This window comes from Psammomys obesus, unplaced genomic scaffold (assembly GCF_907164565.1).
Source record: "Psammomys obesus unplaced genomic scaffold, mPsaObe1.curated_primary_1811, whole genome shotgun sequence".
Classification (NCBI taxonomy): Eukaryota; Metazoa; Chordata; class Mammalia; order Rodentia; family Muridae; genus Psammomys; species Psammomys obesus.
Genome location: NW_026596234.1, coordinates 11,919,016 through 11,933,752, shown reverse-complemented (window position 1 = coordinate 11,933,752; position 14,737 = coordinate 11,919,016). Strand labels below are relative to the sequence as shown.

Genomic DNA, 14,737 nt, shown 5'->3' with positions numbered 1-14,737 from the left:
ATCCTTTTAGTACTTATATCTCCAGGCCGGCCATGTGCAGTGTGATAATCCTAAATGCTGGGTAGCACATGTTGCCAGCGGTTTGTCATACTCTTTCTGAGTGGCTCAGTTTTAGTTTTATTCTCAGTTTAAGAATGTTGCTGGGCATGGTGGCACACACCTTTAATCCTAGCACTGAGGAGGCTGATCTCTGAGTTCCAGGCCAGCCTGGTCTACAAAGTGAGTTCTAGAACATCCAGGGCCACATAGAGAAACCCTATCTGAAAACCAAAACAAATCCATCCCCCCAAAACAAACAAACAAACAAACAAACAAACAAACAAACAAACCTCATCAAATTCTTCAAAATCGTGTTTAAACCCACAGTAATTTAGGACAGTAAAATGCTGGGAAAAATCCTAGAAGCTGAGTTGTTAGCTGGAAAGCAATTAAATGATATTAATACATCTATAAAAATAGCCATAAATGACAAGGGACAAGGTGGTCAAACCACAGAATATTGCTCTCTTGTGCTGGCCCAAACTGGCACCAAGAGTTTGGTCCCTGAAACTCATGGAAAGGCCCACATGTAGATGGAAGGAGAGAACCAGTTCCACTAAGCTGTCTCTGACCTCCACCCATGCACTGTGGTACACACAGACATCCTGCACACGCCACAACAATAAAAGTGAAATGAAAATGTTACGAAAACAGTCAAGATAATAGGTATTTACAGTATGATGTCTGGATCAGAGAGGAGGTAAGATCCAAACAGGAAATGTAGAAAATGCTAAATAAATACCTCCAGGAATGGAGAAATTGTCTAGGAATGCAGGTGGCTTTAACAGAGTGGCTGGCAGAGGCTGGATAAAGGAGCCTTGAATATCTGGCTAAATTTTGATTATACTATATTGACCAGAGGGTTAGGTTGGTTCTCAGAACGTTCTAAATTCTTCATTCATTTTAGTAGAGTGGGCAAGAGAAAGGAGGCTAATGCATAGTCAGTGTGCCCTGTTCAACATAACATACAACTGCCTTATTAAAGATGTCAGTGTTTGGAGTGAGCAGGGTTGGAATGTCAAGACAAAGGAGGAGCACAAATGCCAGTTCCTACAAGAACCCTTGGGAGTCTGGGGATGGAGTACAAAGATGGAAAGATGTGAACAGCAGGGAGATAACCCTGAGAAGTCTGCGTGAATGGATATACCCTTACATACAAGGAAGGGGTCCTGGGGAAGGGGGGACTTGAGGAAAGCAGTTTTCTTGTGGGGAAATGGAGGAGTTGTAAAAGTTTGATTTCTGTTTCTGTATACTAACTAAGTTTGAGGTGCTGGGGACACCCAGATAAATATGGATGTTAAGAATTCATTTCCATAAGCCAAATGAGTTCAGAGATGTTTGGGGTGGAAAGCATAATTCGATAGCTAATTATCCTTTATGTCTAAGAGCTCTCAGGAAGTATGGCAAGAGAAGAGGAAAACTGGAAAAACTTGTTTGTGTATGCGATGAAAGGAAAGGCTGGAGTAGGAGAGTCGGTACAGCAGTGTGGGTGGCACAGCAGGGTTGCAGCACGAGGCTGATGACTGTGTTCTTGGATTTGGGGCCCAGGAGAAGGCAAAGGTGCACAGTGCACCTGAGACACTCTTCTGCCCTCCATTGGAACACATCAGTTTTATTTTTTGTCATCCATTGCAGGTAGAGAATCGATGCCTGACCCCTAGCGCCGGCCTCTTGAGGAAGAGTGATGGGTGACCATCACTTCTTGCCTTGTTTGGAAAGTTTGCTTTTGGTTGCTCTCTCAGATGTAACTCACTATTCATTTGTGTTTGTTTAAGGGACAAGCTTTGGAGTCCAAACAGGATGTTTTTCAAGGGCAAGAAGCGGCAGTAATGATGGAGCAGAAGGCAGCACTATATGGACAGACATACCCAGCCCAGGGTCCTCCAATGCAAGGAGGCTTTAACCTTCAGGGACAGTCACCATCTTTTAACTCCATGATGAGTCAGATAAGCCAGCAAGGCAGCTTTCCTCTCCAAGGCATGCATCCTAGGGCCAGCATCGTGAGACCAAGGACAAATGCCCCGAAGCAGCTGAGGATGCAGCTTCAGCAGAGGCTGCAGGGCCAGCAGGTAAGCCAGTTGAGTGGCTTTTAGGCTGTTTTTAGGGTTCCTGCCATTGGCTCTCCACTCTTTGCTAATTGAAGAAATTCCTTTTGCTTTCACTTCACTGTAAGATTTTGTTTATGCAGATAGTCCCTTGTTAAGGAGTGTGTGTTAAAATCAGATATCTTTCTATAAATACAGTCTGTGATGCAACATTAGCAGTGGTAAAACAGGTCAATGGGAGCTGGGCATGGTGGTGTACACCTGTAATCCTAGCACTCTGGGAGGCTAGGAGGCTAGCACTTTGTAGGCCAGCCTGGTCTACAAAGCAAGTCGGGACAGCCAAGGCTATATAGAGAAACCTTGTCTTGAAAACCAAAACCAAAACCAAACCAAACCAAAAAAAAACAGCTCAGTGGGTAAAAGTACTTTCCCAAGCAAGCCAGGCAACCTGGTTTAAATCTTGGAGTCACTCCCTACTTAGTGTATATCTTTAATCCAAGCACTTGGGAGGGAGAGGCAAGTGAATTTCTGCGAGTTCTACAGGCCGGCCAGGACTACACAGTGAGACCCTGTTTCAGACAGAACAAAACAGGTTAAAACATCAAAAATCAGCTGAGCGCAGTGGTGCACGCAACAGCAACAACAAAAACATGAGAAATCATGCTGGAGAAACAGCATGTCTTGACAGTCCTTGGAAGGCATTTCCTGTATGATGACCAAATACTTAAACCTTGATTTCAGCTTTTTGTTTGCTAGGTGCCCAGGTGATAGGCTTTGAACTTGTAATCCTCCTGCCTCAACCTCACATACTGGCATTGCAGGCAAGTGCTACCACCCTTGTTGATTCAGCATTTTAATGGAAACCGCTTCTTGCTATTTTGTAAAGCTTTTAGTATTTAGGGGCTGAAGACATGCACATATATGGAGTTCCTGGCACCCACACCCACTTTGGGTAACTCACAGTGTAATTATAGTTCCAGGGGATCTACATCTTCTTCTTTCTGACCTGGAAAACTTCACTCGTGCACAAACTTACACACAGACTCTTTTTAAGAATTAGCATTTTAAATAGAATTTCTCTTTCTTTCAGTGTTTCCTTAATAATCCTCAGGTGTTTTAAAATGTAATTGTTCCTGTGGTTGCACAAACTGTTTGACAAGTGTGCTTATGGATGGCAGCACTAGGTCACTTAAGTAGCTGAGCAGGCCATGGCTGTTTCTCAAGTGGGCTTAGAACTGGGGAAGCTGTGTGCCTATGCTCATGGTACTGTTTCATATTTCTTTATGTTAAATGCTCATTATTGTCGACTCATATGAAAGTTATTTGAGTGTGTGTCGACTCATATGAAAGTGTGAACAACCCTGGAGAAACCTGACATTGTGGGTCCGTTGAGCTCCTCTTGCATGGTGTTTGAGCTGCATAGTTATTCTTTGTGCCAAACAAAGCCTTAACAGTTGGGGAAGGGCTTGTCAGCATTTCTTTGGCATGCTTTTTAAAGGTGTACTTTATTTTAAATGGTGTGTTTGCATGCTTGTGAGCATACATACATACACGTGTGCCTGCAGAGGCCAGAGGTGTGGGACTCGTACAGCTGGAGGTAGTGGCAAGTGTGAGCCACCATGTAGGTGCTCCTAGCTGCTGAGCCATCTCTCAGAGTGTAAATGATGGTGCTCAGTTTAGATGAGGTATCCCAGCTCAGTGGGTTTGGAGAGATGGTCCCACTGGGTGGTGGTAGAAGTTTGCAGAGCTGATTTGGGCTCATTAACACACCCCACTTGACCCTACTAACCCATCTGTGTTTAGTTTCTGAATCAGAGCCGGCAGGCACTTGAAATGAAGATGGAAAACCCCACTGGTGCTGCTGCTGTGATGAGGCCCATGATGCCCCAGGTAAGCTCCTAACCGCTGTACATTCCCGCCCAGGCTGGGCTCTGTCTGTTCCTCAGCCCAAGCTTATTAAACAAGTCAGAATAAGTCCTCTCAGGTTCTTATAAGAATTGGTTCTATCCTACTCAATTTTTTTTTTTTAATATTTATAAGTGTGTTACCTGCATAGATATCTGTGCATCATGAGCATGCCTGATGCCCACGGAAGCCAGAAGAGGATGTGAGATCTCCTGGGACTAGAGTGGCAGATGGCTGTGGGCTGCTGTGTGGGTGCTGGGAATTGAACTCAGGTCCTCTGGAAGAGCAGCCAGTGCTCTTAGCTTCTGAGCATTTCTACAGCCTTGTGTTTTCTCTTTTAGTCTTTCTCTGCTTTGTAAATGATAAAGGGTTGGGGAGAAGGGTTATGTCATTAAACCACCAGAAAACTTACCCAGATTGGTTCCCTTTGTGATGAGTTGCTGTACTGTGAGATAACCTGAGATTTTTGAGAATGTATAAATACATTCGAAGACGTGCTAACTGTGTAAAGAACCATTTTTGTGTATTTTCCTTTGATTACAGAGAAGATACTCAGTGCTTCTCTCTTTGGTAGCACATGTGTTGTGGGGCACAGTATGAAATTAAGTGTAATTGTGCATCTCTTGGCTTTCAGCAGGCCTTCTTTAATGCCCAAATGGCTGCCCAGCAAAAACGAGAGCTGATGAACCATCACCTGCAACAGCAGAGAATGGCGATGATGATGTCACAGCCGCAGCCTCAGGCTTTCAGCCCACCTCCCAATGTCACGGCTTCCCCCAGCATGGATGGGGTTTTGGCAGGATCAACAATGCCACAAGCCCCCCCACAGCAGTTTCCATATCCAGCAAACTATGGTAAGCCAGACAGAGTATGCCTTCCCGAAGTAATGCTATTAAGGCCACAAGTTCCACTAGGTCTGTGATGTGTGAAAACAAAATACTGCTCACTCTATCTTGTTTGTCAGGAAAACTAACAGAGCAGCAGAGAGCTAGAGTGTACCACAGTGATGGGGAGAGAGAGTGTGTGTGTGTTCTGTCACAATTGGGCAATTTTTCTGCCCCAGCACCTTCCCCCTTACCTGAAAAAGATTACATAAGCCTTCCTCTTCCTGTTCTTTGTGATCCAGTGGCGAAGAATGCTGTGTTCTCTAGACACTCTAGCCAGAGGGACAGAGCCCAAGTGTGGGCTTCTCGGTCTGCTTTCCTCAGTGACGTGGGCACTTACTGTGACTGTAGTAACAGCCCCACCTTTGAGGAGGTTCTGGGATAGACTGGGATAAAGGTGTCTTGCTTGGAGAGTGCCCAGCATGTAGCTTGCATTTCAGCATGTGGCCCTGCCCTCTGGAAAGGAGTCTTTCTCACAGGAGGTCATAGAACAGCTGCCTTCCAAGTTGCTCTAGATGGCATCTTTCTTGCTAAACCCATGGCTTTGTCATCCTGGTGAGAAGCAAGAACAACCAGAGCAGCTACTTTGTACCCTTGGTGTCCTTTCCTCAACATCCTCTGCCATCCTAGGTGATGCTAGGATGCTGATATTCCCAGGACACAGAATTTGAACACAGATTTTTATTTACTTCTTCAAGGAATGGGACAACCACCAGATCCAGCCTTTGGTCGAGTATCCAGTCCTCCCAGTGCAATGATGTCATCAAGAATGGGGCCTTCCCAGAATGCAATGGTGCAGCATCCTCAGACTGCACCCATGTATCAGTCCTCAGAAATGAAGGGGTGGCCGTCAGGGAACCTGGCCAGGAACAGGTAAGGAGTGTGACTACTTTTGCATCCTCTTTCTGGAGCTGTGAACCTGTTTCTCAGTCACACTTACTGGATGAAGAGAGATCACAAGGCTTGCCCTGAGTTAGAAGTGAGGCATATGGCTTGTTTTGAGGTTATATCATGCCCGTATCTATGAGCATACTGAGACCTGACAGTTTTGAAAAGTAGAAGGCAGGCAGGCTGACAAGTTTTTTTTTTTCTCAGGCCGGGTGTGGTGTTGCATTTCCTTTAATCCCAAACTTGGGAGGCAGAGGCAGGAGGATCTCTGTGAGTTGGGGGCCAGCTTGGTTTACATAGGGAACTCCAGGACAGCCAGAGGTATAGAGAGATCTTGTCTCAAATGATAACAAAGCAAAAAATAAAAAGTTGCTTTCTGCTTAGGTAGGGGAACATTTGCTAAAATTGTGACAGTCTGTGCCATGTAGTCTGAATTGATTCGGAAGCAACATTACCCTTTCTTTGCAGCTCCTTTCCCCAGCAGCAGTTTGCCCCCCAGGGGAACCCTGCCGCGTACAATATGGTGCACATGAACAGCAGTGGTCACTTGGGACAGATGAACATGACCCCCATGCCCATGTCTGGCATGCCCATGGGTCCTGACCAGGTATGACATCTATTCTTACCTCTCTCCAAGTATTTTTCCTTCTTTGTTTATACCCAGAACCCTGACAGGCAAAGTGGTCTGTGGTGACACAAAAAGCAGTGTTTTGAAAAGTGTTTGTTTGAAGGCCCCGAGCTGTTCCACGTTTGTGTTGGAGTGGATTGGAAAGAGTCGGAGTCAGCCAGCGGTGTGTGGCAGTGTGTAGAGATGGAGGATGGTGTTCTGCTGTGCTGAGCCTGTGTTCTTTTGTTAACAGAAATACTGCTGACACCTCCCCAGTGGGACTGATACGGAAGTCACTGTACAGATGGCCCTGCACATGGTCATCGGGAGGTAACTGTCTGGGTGTCACTGTCTAGGCACCCAGCTTGGAAGCAAGGGCCAGTCTGACCACCACTGGGTGTTCCGAGTGCTGCCATTTGAGCGGAACTGGGTCAAGCTGAAGCCCACTGTCTACCTTATTGATGCCCTGCCTCTGTGGCATGGTGTTCTGCCTCATGAGGACGTGATTCTGGAGATAGGGGTGTTAGTGGGCACCACTCTCTCGTGTCATTTCCTTCTGCCTCGCCAGCCAAAGTCTTCACATAAATCTAGGTGGCTAGGTTTCTGTCTTGTAGCACTGGACGAGGAGCACAGCCTGCCTTCAAGTGTTCTGTCAGCAAGTAGCTCTGTGTTGCCCTTCTGTCCAGTGGAATCAGTGTTTCTGCTCTTGTCCTTTCCAGGTGTAGTCCCCAGAGTCTGTCCTTGATGAGGTCCCCACACCCTGAATTCTCAAGGATTTGTCATTAATGTTAAATGGCTTTGCAGAAGAAGGGAAAATGAGATGACAATATTTAATTTTCCCATGCTAACGTGCAGCCAAGTGCACTTTACTTAAGAAGTCACGGAGAAATGCAATATTCTTGAGGGCCTGAGGAATGGTGAACCACATTCCTGGTTTTTGTCTGCACTAGTCTGTCAGGACAAGAACATGATTCTTTTCTGTTTGTTTAAGTACTGGCGTCACCCTTTGCCTATATGGTAGAGCAATAATGCTTTGAAATAAACTTGTGAAACCCAAGGCCAGGTACTGCACTCTGGATCAGAAGCTCGCAGTGTCTCTGTGAATAGACTTCTTCTTTTGTAAATATGATCTTTTAAAATATTGTATTATGTGAAAATATGTACATACCTCTTTTTTTTGTAGGTCACAGCAGCTCATTTTTACAGAGTTTGTGAAGCTAAATATTTAACATTGTCAATTTCTGTAAGCTCCATGCAGTGAGGCTACAAGCAGAGGAGACACCTGGAATGCCGGAGCCTGGGGAGGAAGGGCAGCCTGAAGCTTTTCCCCCTTGCTTTAGAGGCCTCACTCTTCAGTCTCTTAATTTAAAGGCTTTTAAAAGTAATTATTTGTTTAGATGTAGGCATTTAAATTTTTAAAAAATTTCTTTACCAGAGAACTACGCACTTTGTTAATTTGGGGGGAAAGAATAGATATGGGGAAATGAGCTTTTAAAAACAAAAACCAAGAATTAAAAAAACAAAAAAAGAAATGAAGCAAATTGATTTTAAAAAAAAAAATCTTGTGTTTTTTAAAGCAGTCCATAAATTAAACAATAATAGTTTTGGAAAATTTGAGTATGTAGCTCATTCATCATTTTAGGGGTGATTTCTGTTGCTAGGACCTGAGCCCCACATTTAGATATTGAAGACCCTGGGTCCTTTGCTGTGTGGTCTGGTGTCTGCTCAGCTCTCCTGTTGTTCTGCTCATGGGGTCTCTTACTACCTCTCTGCATCAGGGTGCTGAGCGCAGAACCAGGTCTGCCAGTGCTCGAGGCAGAGTGAGGGCCTCCACACCCTCTACAGCCCCTCCCCCCAATTCTCTCAACTCTTCTTGGCACCTCTTCTAGTCAGTTTGGAGTAGTGGAAAACCAAGTGTAATGCCCTTTATTTGGGTTTTCTTCGGTTCGGACAATTAAGTGGAATTGGGTTATCAGACTATCTGTAGCTTTCGGATCTCTGCCAGCCTCGGTGTCATTTTCTGAGAGCCAGTTAATTTTTAAAACCCACACAGTTAGCCAGTAGTTCTCCATCTCCTGGAGGGGGAGTATCACTTCATTCTGTGACCTGTCTATGAACAAGTGAAGCTTGCATTTCCAGAGCCACATCTGTGTGGACTTGACTTCCGGCGTGTTTAGGTATGACGGGCTTCCCCTGTGACTGACCCACTGTTCCGGGTTGTAAATCCGTAAACTTCCATTGTATCCTTTGGTTTGCAGGTGACACCTCAAGTCTGAGTTGGGCTGAGCCTTCCTTGCTTAGACTGTGTGTGTAGGCTACAGTGGTGCTCCTGCCCTTTAACTTTTAAAGACATCTAAAACCCAACTTTGTGATTCTTTCCTCAGCGTCCCAACTCCAGGCTGACTGGTTGGCCACCTCCTTTTTGTATGGGGAGAAAATGAAGTTTATTATGTTTTTATATTTTCTACTTACTGATTTTTATTGGTGCAAATTCAAAATTGTGAGTTTCTTTTAGTAGTCTTGAGGATAATTTGCTGTTTTTACCTGGATTGCCCTTTAATCTTTTTTGGATCATTCTCTTTGTATTCCTCTTGCCTACCTCACCTCCTCCCCCTCCCTGGCCCCTCTTTAAACCTAGGTGTCTTTGGGGCGAACAGTATAAGTAATCTTTTCATCTGCTTTTATGATGTGAGACATTTCCAGTACCTACTTTTTTGCTGAATCCAAAGATATATAAATAAAAATATATTTTATGAAGATCAAAGTGATATTAAGGGAACATGTTTCTTCAAAAATAAATGAAGCTTACTGTTGCTGTTGAGCGCTTTCTCTCTAAATTGTGCCCCCGCCATGAACAGCTCTACTCAGTTCATCAGGGTTAAACAGGACATGAGTTGGGGCCATGCAGCAGTGGGTACTGTGGAAGATAATTGGCTTGATAAGCCCAGAAATGTCTTGGGTCTGCTGGACCATGCAGAGGGTCACCAGTTCCCCACACGCCAGCCTAGTCCCTTTCTGTCTGTGGCGGCCGTGAGTTGTTTCCAAGTGGGGTGTTAGCAGGAGCAAACCTCTAGGCTACCTCAGACTGTGGGCCCTGCCACGAAGCCACAGGGGTCGTTTCACCTCCAGTGCAGGCGACTAAAAACAGGGCGGTGTTTTGTTTCTTTCTGCCTCCTCCCTTTTTCTCTTCCCTTTGAATACATGGAATTTTGAAGAAGATGGAAATGTCATTCTGAGAGCAGTAAATTCTCAGGAACTGACTGACACCACTGAGAACAAATTTGGATTTAATCAAGTTTATATTAAGTGTCACTTAAAATGAAGTCATTCTTTCATACTGCAAGGAATGGAAACCATGTGGGTGACTCAGCTGGAGCGAGCTTTGCCGACTGTCTGGATGCTCTTGTAAATAAAGGTTTCTATTTAAACCTCAGCCTAAGCATGCTTTTCCTCTCCTCTACACACTCAGGACAGGGGCAAAAGAAGGACAAGGAAGAAGGACAGCCAGTGTCCGTGAGGTCGAAACAGTTCCTTCTCCTAGGAGCCTGGGCCCGTCTGAGGCATTTGGAAACTGTGGGACCGTTTAGCGCAGCGGGTCTCAACCTTCCTAATGAGGTGACCCCCAACCACAAAATCATTTTTGCTGCTACTTCATAACCATATCTGTAATTTTGTGTTGTGGATACTAGTGTAAATATCTGTTTTCCGTGGCCTTAGGTGACCCCTGTGAAAGGGGATGTTATATTGCACACCACTGGTTTAGACAAATGCAAGTGCCCTCTGCTGAGAGTCCTGGGTTGGGTTGAGCCTTCCGCCTCCACCCACCTAGCATTCTGGCAGCCATGTGGACCAGGTCACCGTGCTTGGTCTAACAAAGGACTGACTGAGGTGAATGCCTCGCTTTTGAGAAACAGACTTTACAGATAAATGCCCCCGAGCTGGTTACTTACCTGGGAGGCCCCCTTGAAGCATGGTAGGCTTAGTATTAACGTACAACCCTCTGCTTCTCCAAACTTTCTTGGCTGAAGGTGTGCCCTTCCCAAAGGCATTGACAACATCTTGAGTGCTTAAAGAAAAAGTAAAAAATAAAAGCCAGCAAAAAAGTCCCAAGGTAGCCTTTTACAAAAATTCAAAGATTTTTTTTTTTTTTTTTTCATACCAATAGCTAGTCATTGGCTGGGGGTGTGAACACTGTAAGGTGGTACTTATACTACAAAATTTCTTTACAAATACAATGTCATTAAAACACAGGACACACATCAATGTGGGTATTCAGTACCTTAGAAAACATCAGTTCTGGGAATGATAACAAAGAAATGAATCCTGGGCAGGAACAGAAATGTCCACAACCTCAAGGGGTTTTCATTGACACTGGCCACAGCGTTTATTGACACCACGACTCTTTCGGATTAGTGAGATTCCCCTAAAAGGTCCCTGGGTTTGTTACATGTGAGCGGTCACAGATGTACAGTGAAGGCAGCTTGAGGCAGCCGGGTCATCCAGCCAGGTGAATGGGACGGTTTTTGTGCTATTGACTCATTGTCAGACTTGCTGTTGGCAGCACCCGGGAGTTGCCCATATCCGTGCTTTCTCCAAAGAATAAGAAGGTTAAAACAAGCTTGTTTCCCTATACGATTGGGGGGAAATCCCAGCAATTTTCATCCCTGGAGGTAATGTCCATGGAAGTCAGGTCCTTTGTCCTTGTGAGCCTCTGAGAGGGCGGGCAGAGGTTCCACACATGAGAATGCCTTCTGTGCAGCTGGTGAGATTTGATCCAAAGCGAAGCAGGGCAGTAAAAAATGGGCCTTGGGAAGTCTGAGTGTTGTCCTCCAGGATTTCCTGTCCCAAGAGTAGGCCCTGCCTCCTGTCAGGCCTCCCAGTTGGAGCACTGGTGTGCTGTGGTTTTTGCATGGCCTGGGCAGCCACACAAGGCCTCTGGTTTGGGAGGTTCCTCCTTATGGCCGATTAACCTTCCCAGCCTTCCCACAGCTGTCCCCTGCAGAACAAAGCACACTCTGAGCCTTCGGTTACCATGCTGTCCGGACTTACCGTCAGCCCCACACTGTCTGTGGCCGATAGAAAGAAGTGCCTAAGGCCTGGGTAGAACTGTGGCTAAGGATTTGAGATGCATGTTCGGGAAGCTGGCCGTGATCACTGTCCTCGTAAAGCTGCAGAGGTTCGAATGCATGAAGAGGGAGGAGGGTAGGCCAGGGTGGGTTACTGCAATGAGGGGACAGATGAGCTGCCAGCATTAAAGTGAATTTTCAGACGTTTGCATTTTTGAGAGAATCTGGCAAAGCTGTATCTAGAGCCCTTGGGAACAGACTGGCTGCCCCCATTAGACATGAGGTGAACTGCAGGTTGCTGCAGTCTGCACATGGCAGTGACAGCCATTCTGTTGAGAAGGGCACACACTGTCAGCGCTTCTGCAGCCACATCCTTCAAGCTGCCTGGTAGCGGCACTACTTAGCCGCCTCTCAGCTCTAAGTCATAGCTTACAGATCGTTACACAGAGAACAACAATCTATTAGGATCAGCTATTAATGTGAAATACAAAATGTATTCATATCATAGGAAAAGCAGCTATGACTTTGTCCACTCTTAGCAGGGGAGCAGAGGGCAATAAAGATACGGCATGCATGAAGAACAGCCTTGGAGAAAGGAAACATCAGGGCTGGGGGGGAAGTTCGGTGTTAGAGCTTTTGCCTGGTATAAGTGGTACCTGGCTTCAACTGCCAGTATTGGGAAAAACAAAAAGCCAGATAACAGCAGCAACAAAACCTGAAATTAGCAATTCTGAACCAATTCTGCTTATCCGAAAACTGGTTCTTTCACTCACAGTGATTTGGAGGAAGGTCTCTTCATATCTGGCCATTTTCGACGCTGAAACTGCCTAAATTTTCAGATGCCAAAAGGAAAATGTGTGTCAACCACCATTGAGGATATTTAGTTTTTCCCTCCCCCCTCAAGAACTATGCAAAGATGGCGTCTGAGGCAACAGCTATCACTTATGGGCCATTATAGCCTAGTAGACAGTTTCTCAATAAATACAATCGTAAAAAACACGCAGGACAAGTCAAGAGGGGGGAACTTAGCCCAAACTTTAGTAACAAAACCAAATACCTGTATTGCTCATAGCTTCCTCCATCTTTAACCCCTAAGTGAGAGATGAACAGAATAGAACAGTTTAGGGTGATGGTACAAGCATCTGCAAGCTTTGTGGTCACCATGGAAGACAACCACCTTCGGCTTCTCATATGCCCGTGCCAGGATGCTGCTAGTGTTCCTTGCTCAGGCAGAGTGGATGAATGATGAAGACCTTTAGTCTGCTTGGTGGCCTTGTAGACTGCCTTCTGCTAACCCCAGTTTGCCACGGTATGCATGAGCCTTCATTCACAGTTGCCTTAGTGGTGGGGAAGCAGGCCCAGATGTGGGTACTAGTGCCACACAGGGCTTGGGGGGTGTGGTTGCACTCTGAATCCCTGAGGATACGGTGGTGTGGCCAAGTGCATGCTCGTGGGGTCAGCCAGGGGGTTCACTGGGATTAGTCACCTCAGGGCTGCCTTGAGAATTCTCACACATCATCTGGCACCGTGCTTGGCACATTCCATGAGATTGCACAACCATCACAAAGTAGCACTTGAGGGTAGGGTCAGGTGGTTTCTGTTGCTCCTCTGCAGCCACTCTGGCCACCTCTCCCTCCCCGCCGCCCCCCCCCCCCCCCTCATGAAGCACACTGGCACACCTGGGCCTGTCTCAACCTCCCACTTTCTGATAGGAACTGGAGGCATCTTAGTGCAAACAGGTAGACGCTCCTAGGCATTCAGTGACCAAGGACTTTGAGGTTCCCGCTACACTTGGCTGTGCCTAATAAGCACATAACTTCCTCCTCAGAAAACATCTAGCTGGCCAGGCAGTAGAGCACGCCTTTAATCCCATCCCTTGGGAGGCAGAGGCAGGCAGTTCTCTCTGAGGCCAGCCTAGTCTACAGAGTGAGTTCCAGGACAACCTCAAGGCTACTCAGACTCTGTCTCAAAAAACCAAAACAGCTAGCTGGCATCCTGAGCTTAGAACTGCTGGTTTTACCCAGCTATCCCCCAAATCCAGGGGTAGCCTGGGCCACCTCCTTTTCTGTTCTCACCTTGAATTACCATGTGTGACTTTAGCACTGCACCTCAGATCCATCATCAACCCTCATCCCCAGCTACAGTCTGCCTGGATATCCGTGTTGTATGCCACTGTTTACTGATCCAGCTTCCTCCTCTACTTAGTAATGGCTGTCTTTTTTAATTTTTTGTTTATTTATTTTGGGACAGGGTTTCTCTGTGTAGCCTTGGCTGTCCTGGACTTGCTTTGTAGACCAGGCTGGCCTCGATTCACAGAGATCCGCCTGCCTCTGCCTCCCAGAGCGCTGGGATCACAGGCGTGCGCCACTGCACCTGGCACTCGCACATTGTCTTTTTTTTTTTTTTTTTTTTTTAAATGTGGACTTTCCCTGCCCAGGTGTAAACCCTTCCGTTAGCTCCCCAAACCATCTCAAAGCCTAACCTTTTCTCTGTGGCCTGCAGAGCCTGCCTGTCACATGGTACTCTCCACCACCCTGTTCCAGCCACACTGGACGTGTGTATGTTTCCTCCTCTGCAGTGGTCACCCCTGATCTGTCGCAGAGCCCCAGTGACGAGCACAATGGCATTGCATGTCCCTGCCTTTATAGACCCGTGCCCTGAGCACCCGCACATCTTGGTCATACATTTGCTGCCTAGGAACTCACAGGGTTGAATTCTTAGTAAATCCCGGATGAACAGCAGGGAAGAAAAGGTAGAAGAGACAGTTGTGTCCTGTGTGGACTGTTGAGGTTCTCGGCTCCGGGAAAGCCAGAAGGTGTCTGTGACTTCCCCCATCATGTATCCTGACTCATCTACCTCCCCGTAATCCTGCTCTCACTTTTGGGGCAGCCCTGATATGGGCTCTTCCCTGCAGGCCCCATGCTGGGCCCCTGCTCACCCAGGTCCATGTTTCGGGTTCGGGGGTTGCACTGCTTGTAGCCCTTGCAGCTCCTCAGCTCCGTGAGCTGCACGTGCAGCTGGTTGAGGACGTCTCTGTCCAGTGTGCTCACTGCGTTCATCAGCTGGTAGGAAAAGGGAGCAATCAGCAGGGAGCGTCCTGGGAGCCAGGGTGCTATGGGGGTACTGTCTACCCCCACCTCCACTGCTGCAAGGGTCACAGTGCTCGGGCAGTCAGAGGATGGCTCAGATTCCCTGCCGGGTCCATCAGTGGGGATGGAAAACCGGGAGACGATGAAGCATGCCTGTGTACTTAACCCTGAACTTCTGCAGCTGCTGGGGAGGAGCCCTGTAAGCCTTGGGTTT

The 14,737-nt window shown here is 46.7% G+C and overlaps 2 protein-coding genes across 10 annotated transcripts in view; one reads left to right on the top strand and one right to left on the bottom strand.

Annotated features, from left to right (window-relative positions):
- The window catches only part of Ncoa3 (nuclear receptor coactivator 3), an 87,941-nt gene extending 78,140 nt beyond the window's left edge, over positions 1-9,801 (top strand). For 4 of the 5 annotated variants that reach the window (XM_055596245.1, XM_055596246.1, XM_055596248.1 and 1 more), the window contains 6 exons: positions 1,815-2,108; positions 3,888-3,974; positions 4,624-4,843; positions 5,572-5,746; positions 6,230-6,368; positions 6,622-9,801. In XM_055596245.1, coding sequence (XP_055452220.1) covers positions 1,815-2,108; positions 3,888-3,974; positions 4,624-4,843; positions 5,572-5,746; positions 6,230-6,368; positions 6,622-6,633 — 927 coding nt within the window. In that variant the 3' untranslated portion in view covers positions 6,634-9,801. The remainder of the gene's footprint in view (positions 1-1,814; positions 2,109-3,887; positions 3,975-4,623; positions 4,844-5,571; positions 5,747-6,229; positions 6,369-6,621) is intronic. The other variant, XM_055596247.1, reaches the window with a different exon arrangement.
- Positions 9,802-10,727: 926 nt separating this feature from the next.
- Sulf2 (sulfatase 2) overlaps positions 10,728-14,737 on the bottom strand; it is a 74,536-nt gene continuing 70,526 nt past the window's right edge. For all 5 annotated transcript variants that reach the window (XM_055596253.1, XM_055596250.1, XM_055596251.1 and 2 more), the window contains exons 18-21: positions 14,373-14,496; positions 12,492-12,525; positions 12,208-12,261; positions 10,728-11,364 (exon numbers count right to left, since the gene is read on the bottom strand). In XM_055596253.1, the coding sequence (XP_055452228.1) occupies positions 11,334-11,364; positions 12,208-12,261; positions 12,492-12,525; positions 14,373-14,496 (243 nt within the window). In that variant the 3' untranslated portion in view covers positions 10,728-11,333. The remainder of the gene's footprint in view (positions 11,365-12,207; positions 12,262-12,491; positions 12,526-14,372; positions 14,497-14,737) is intronic.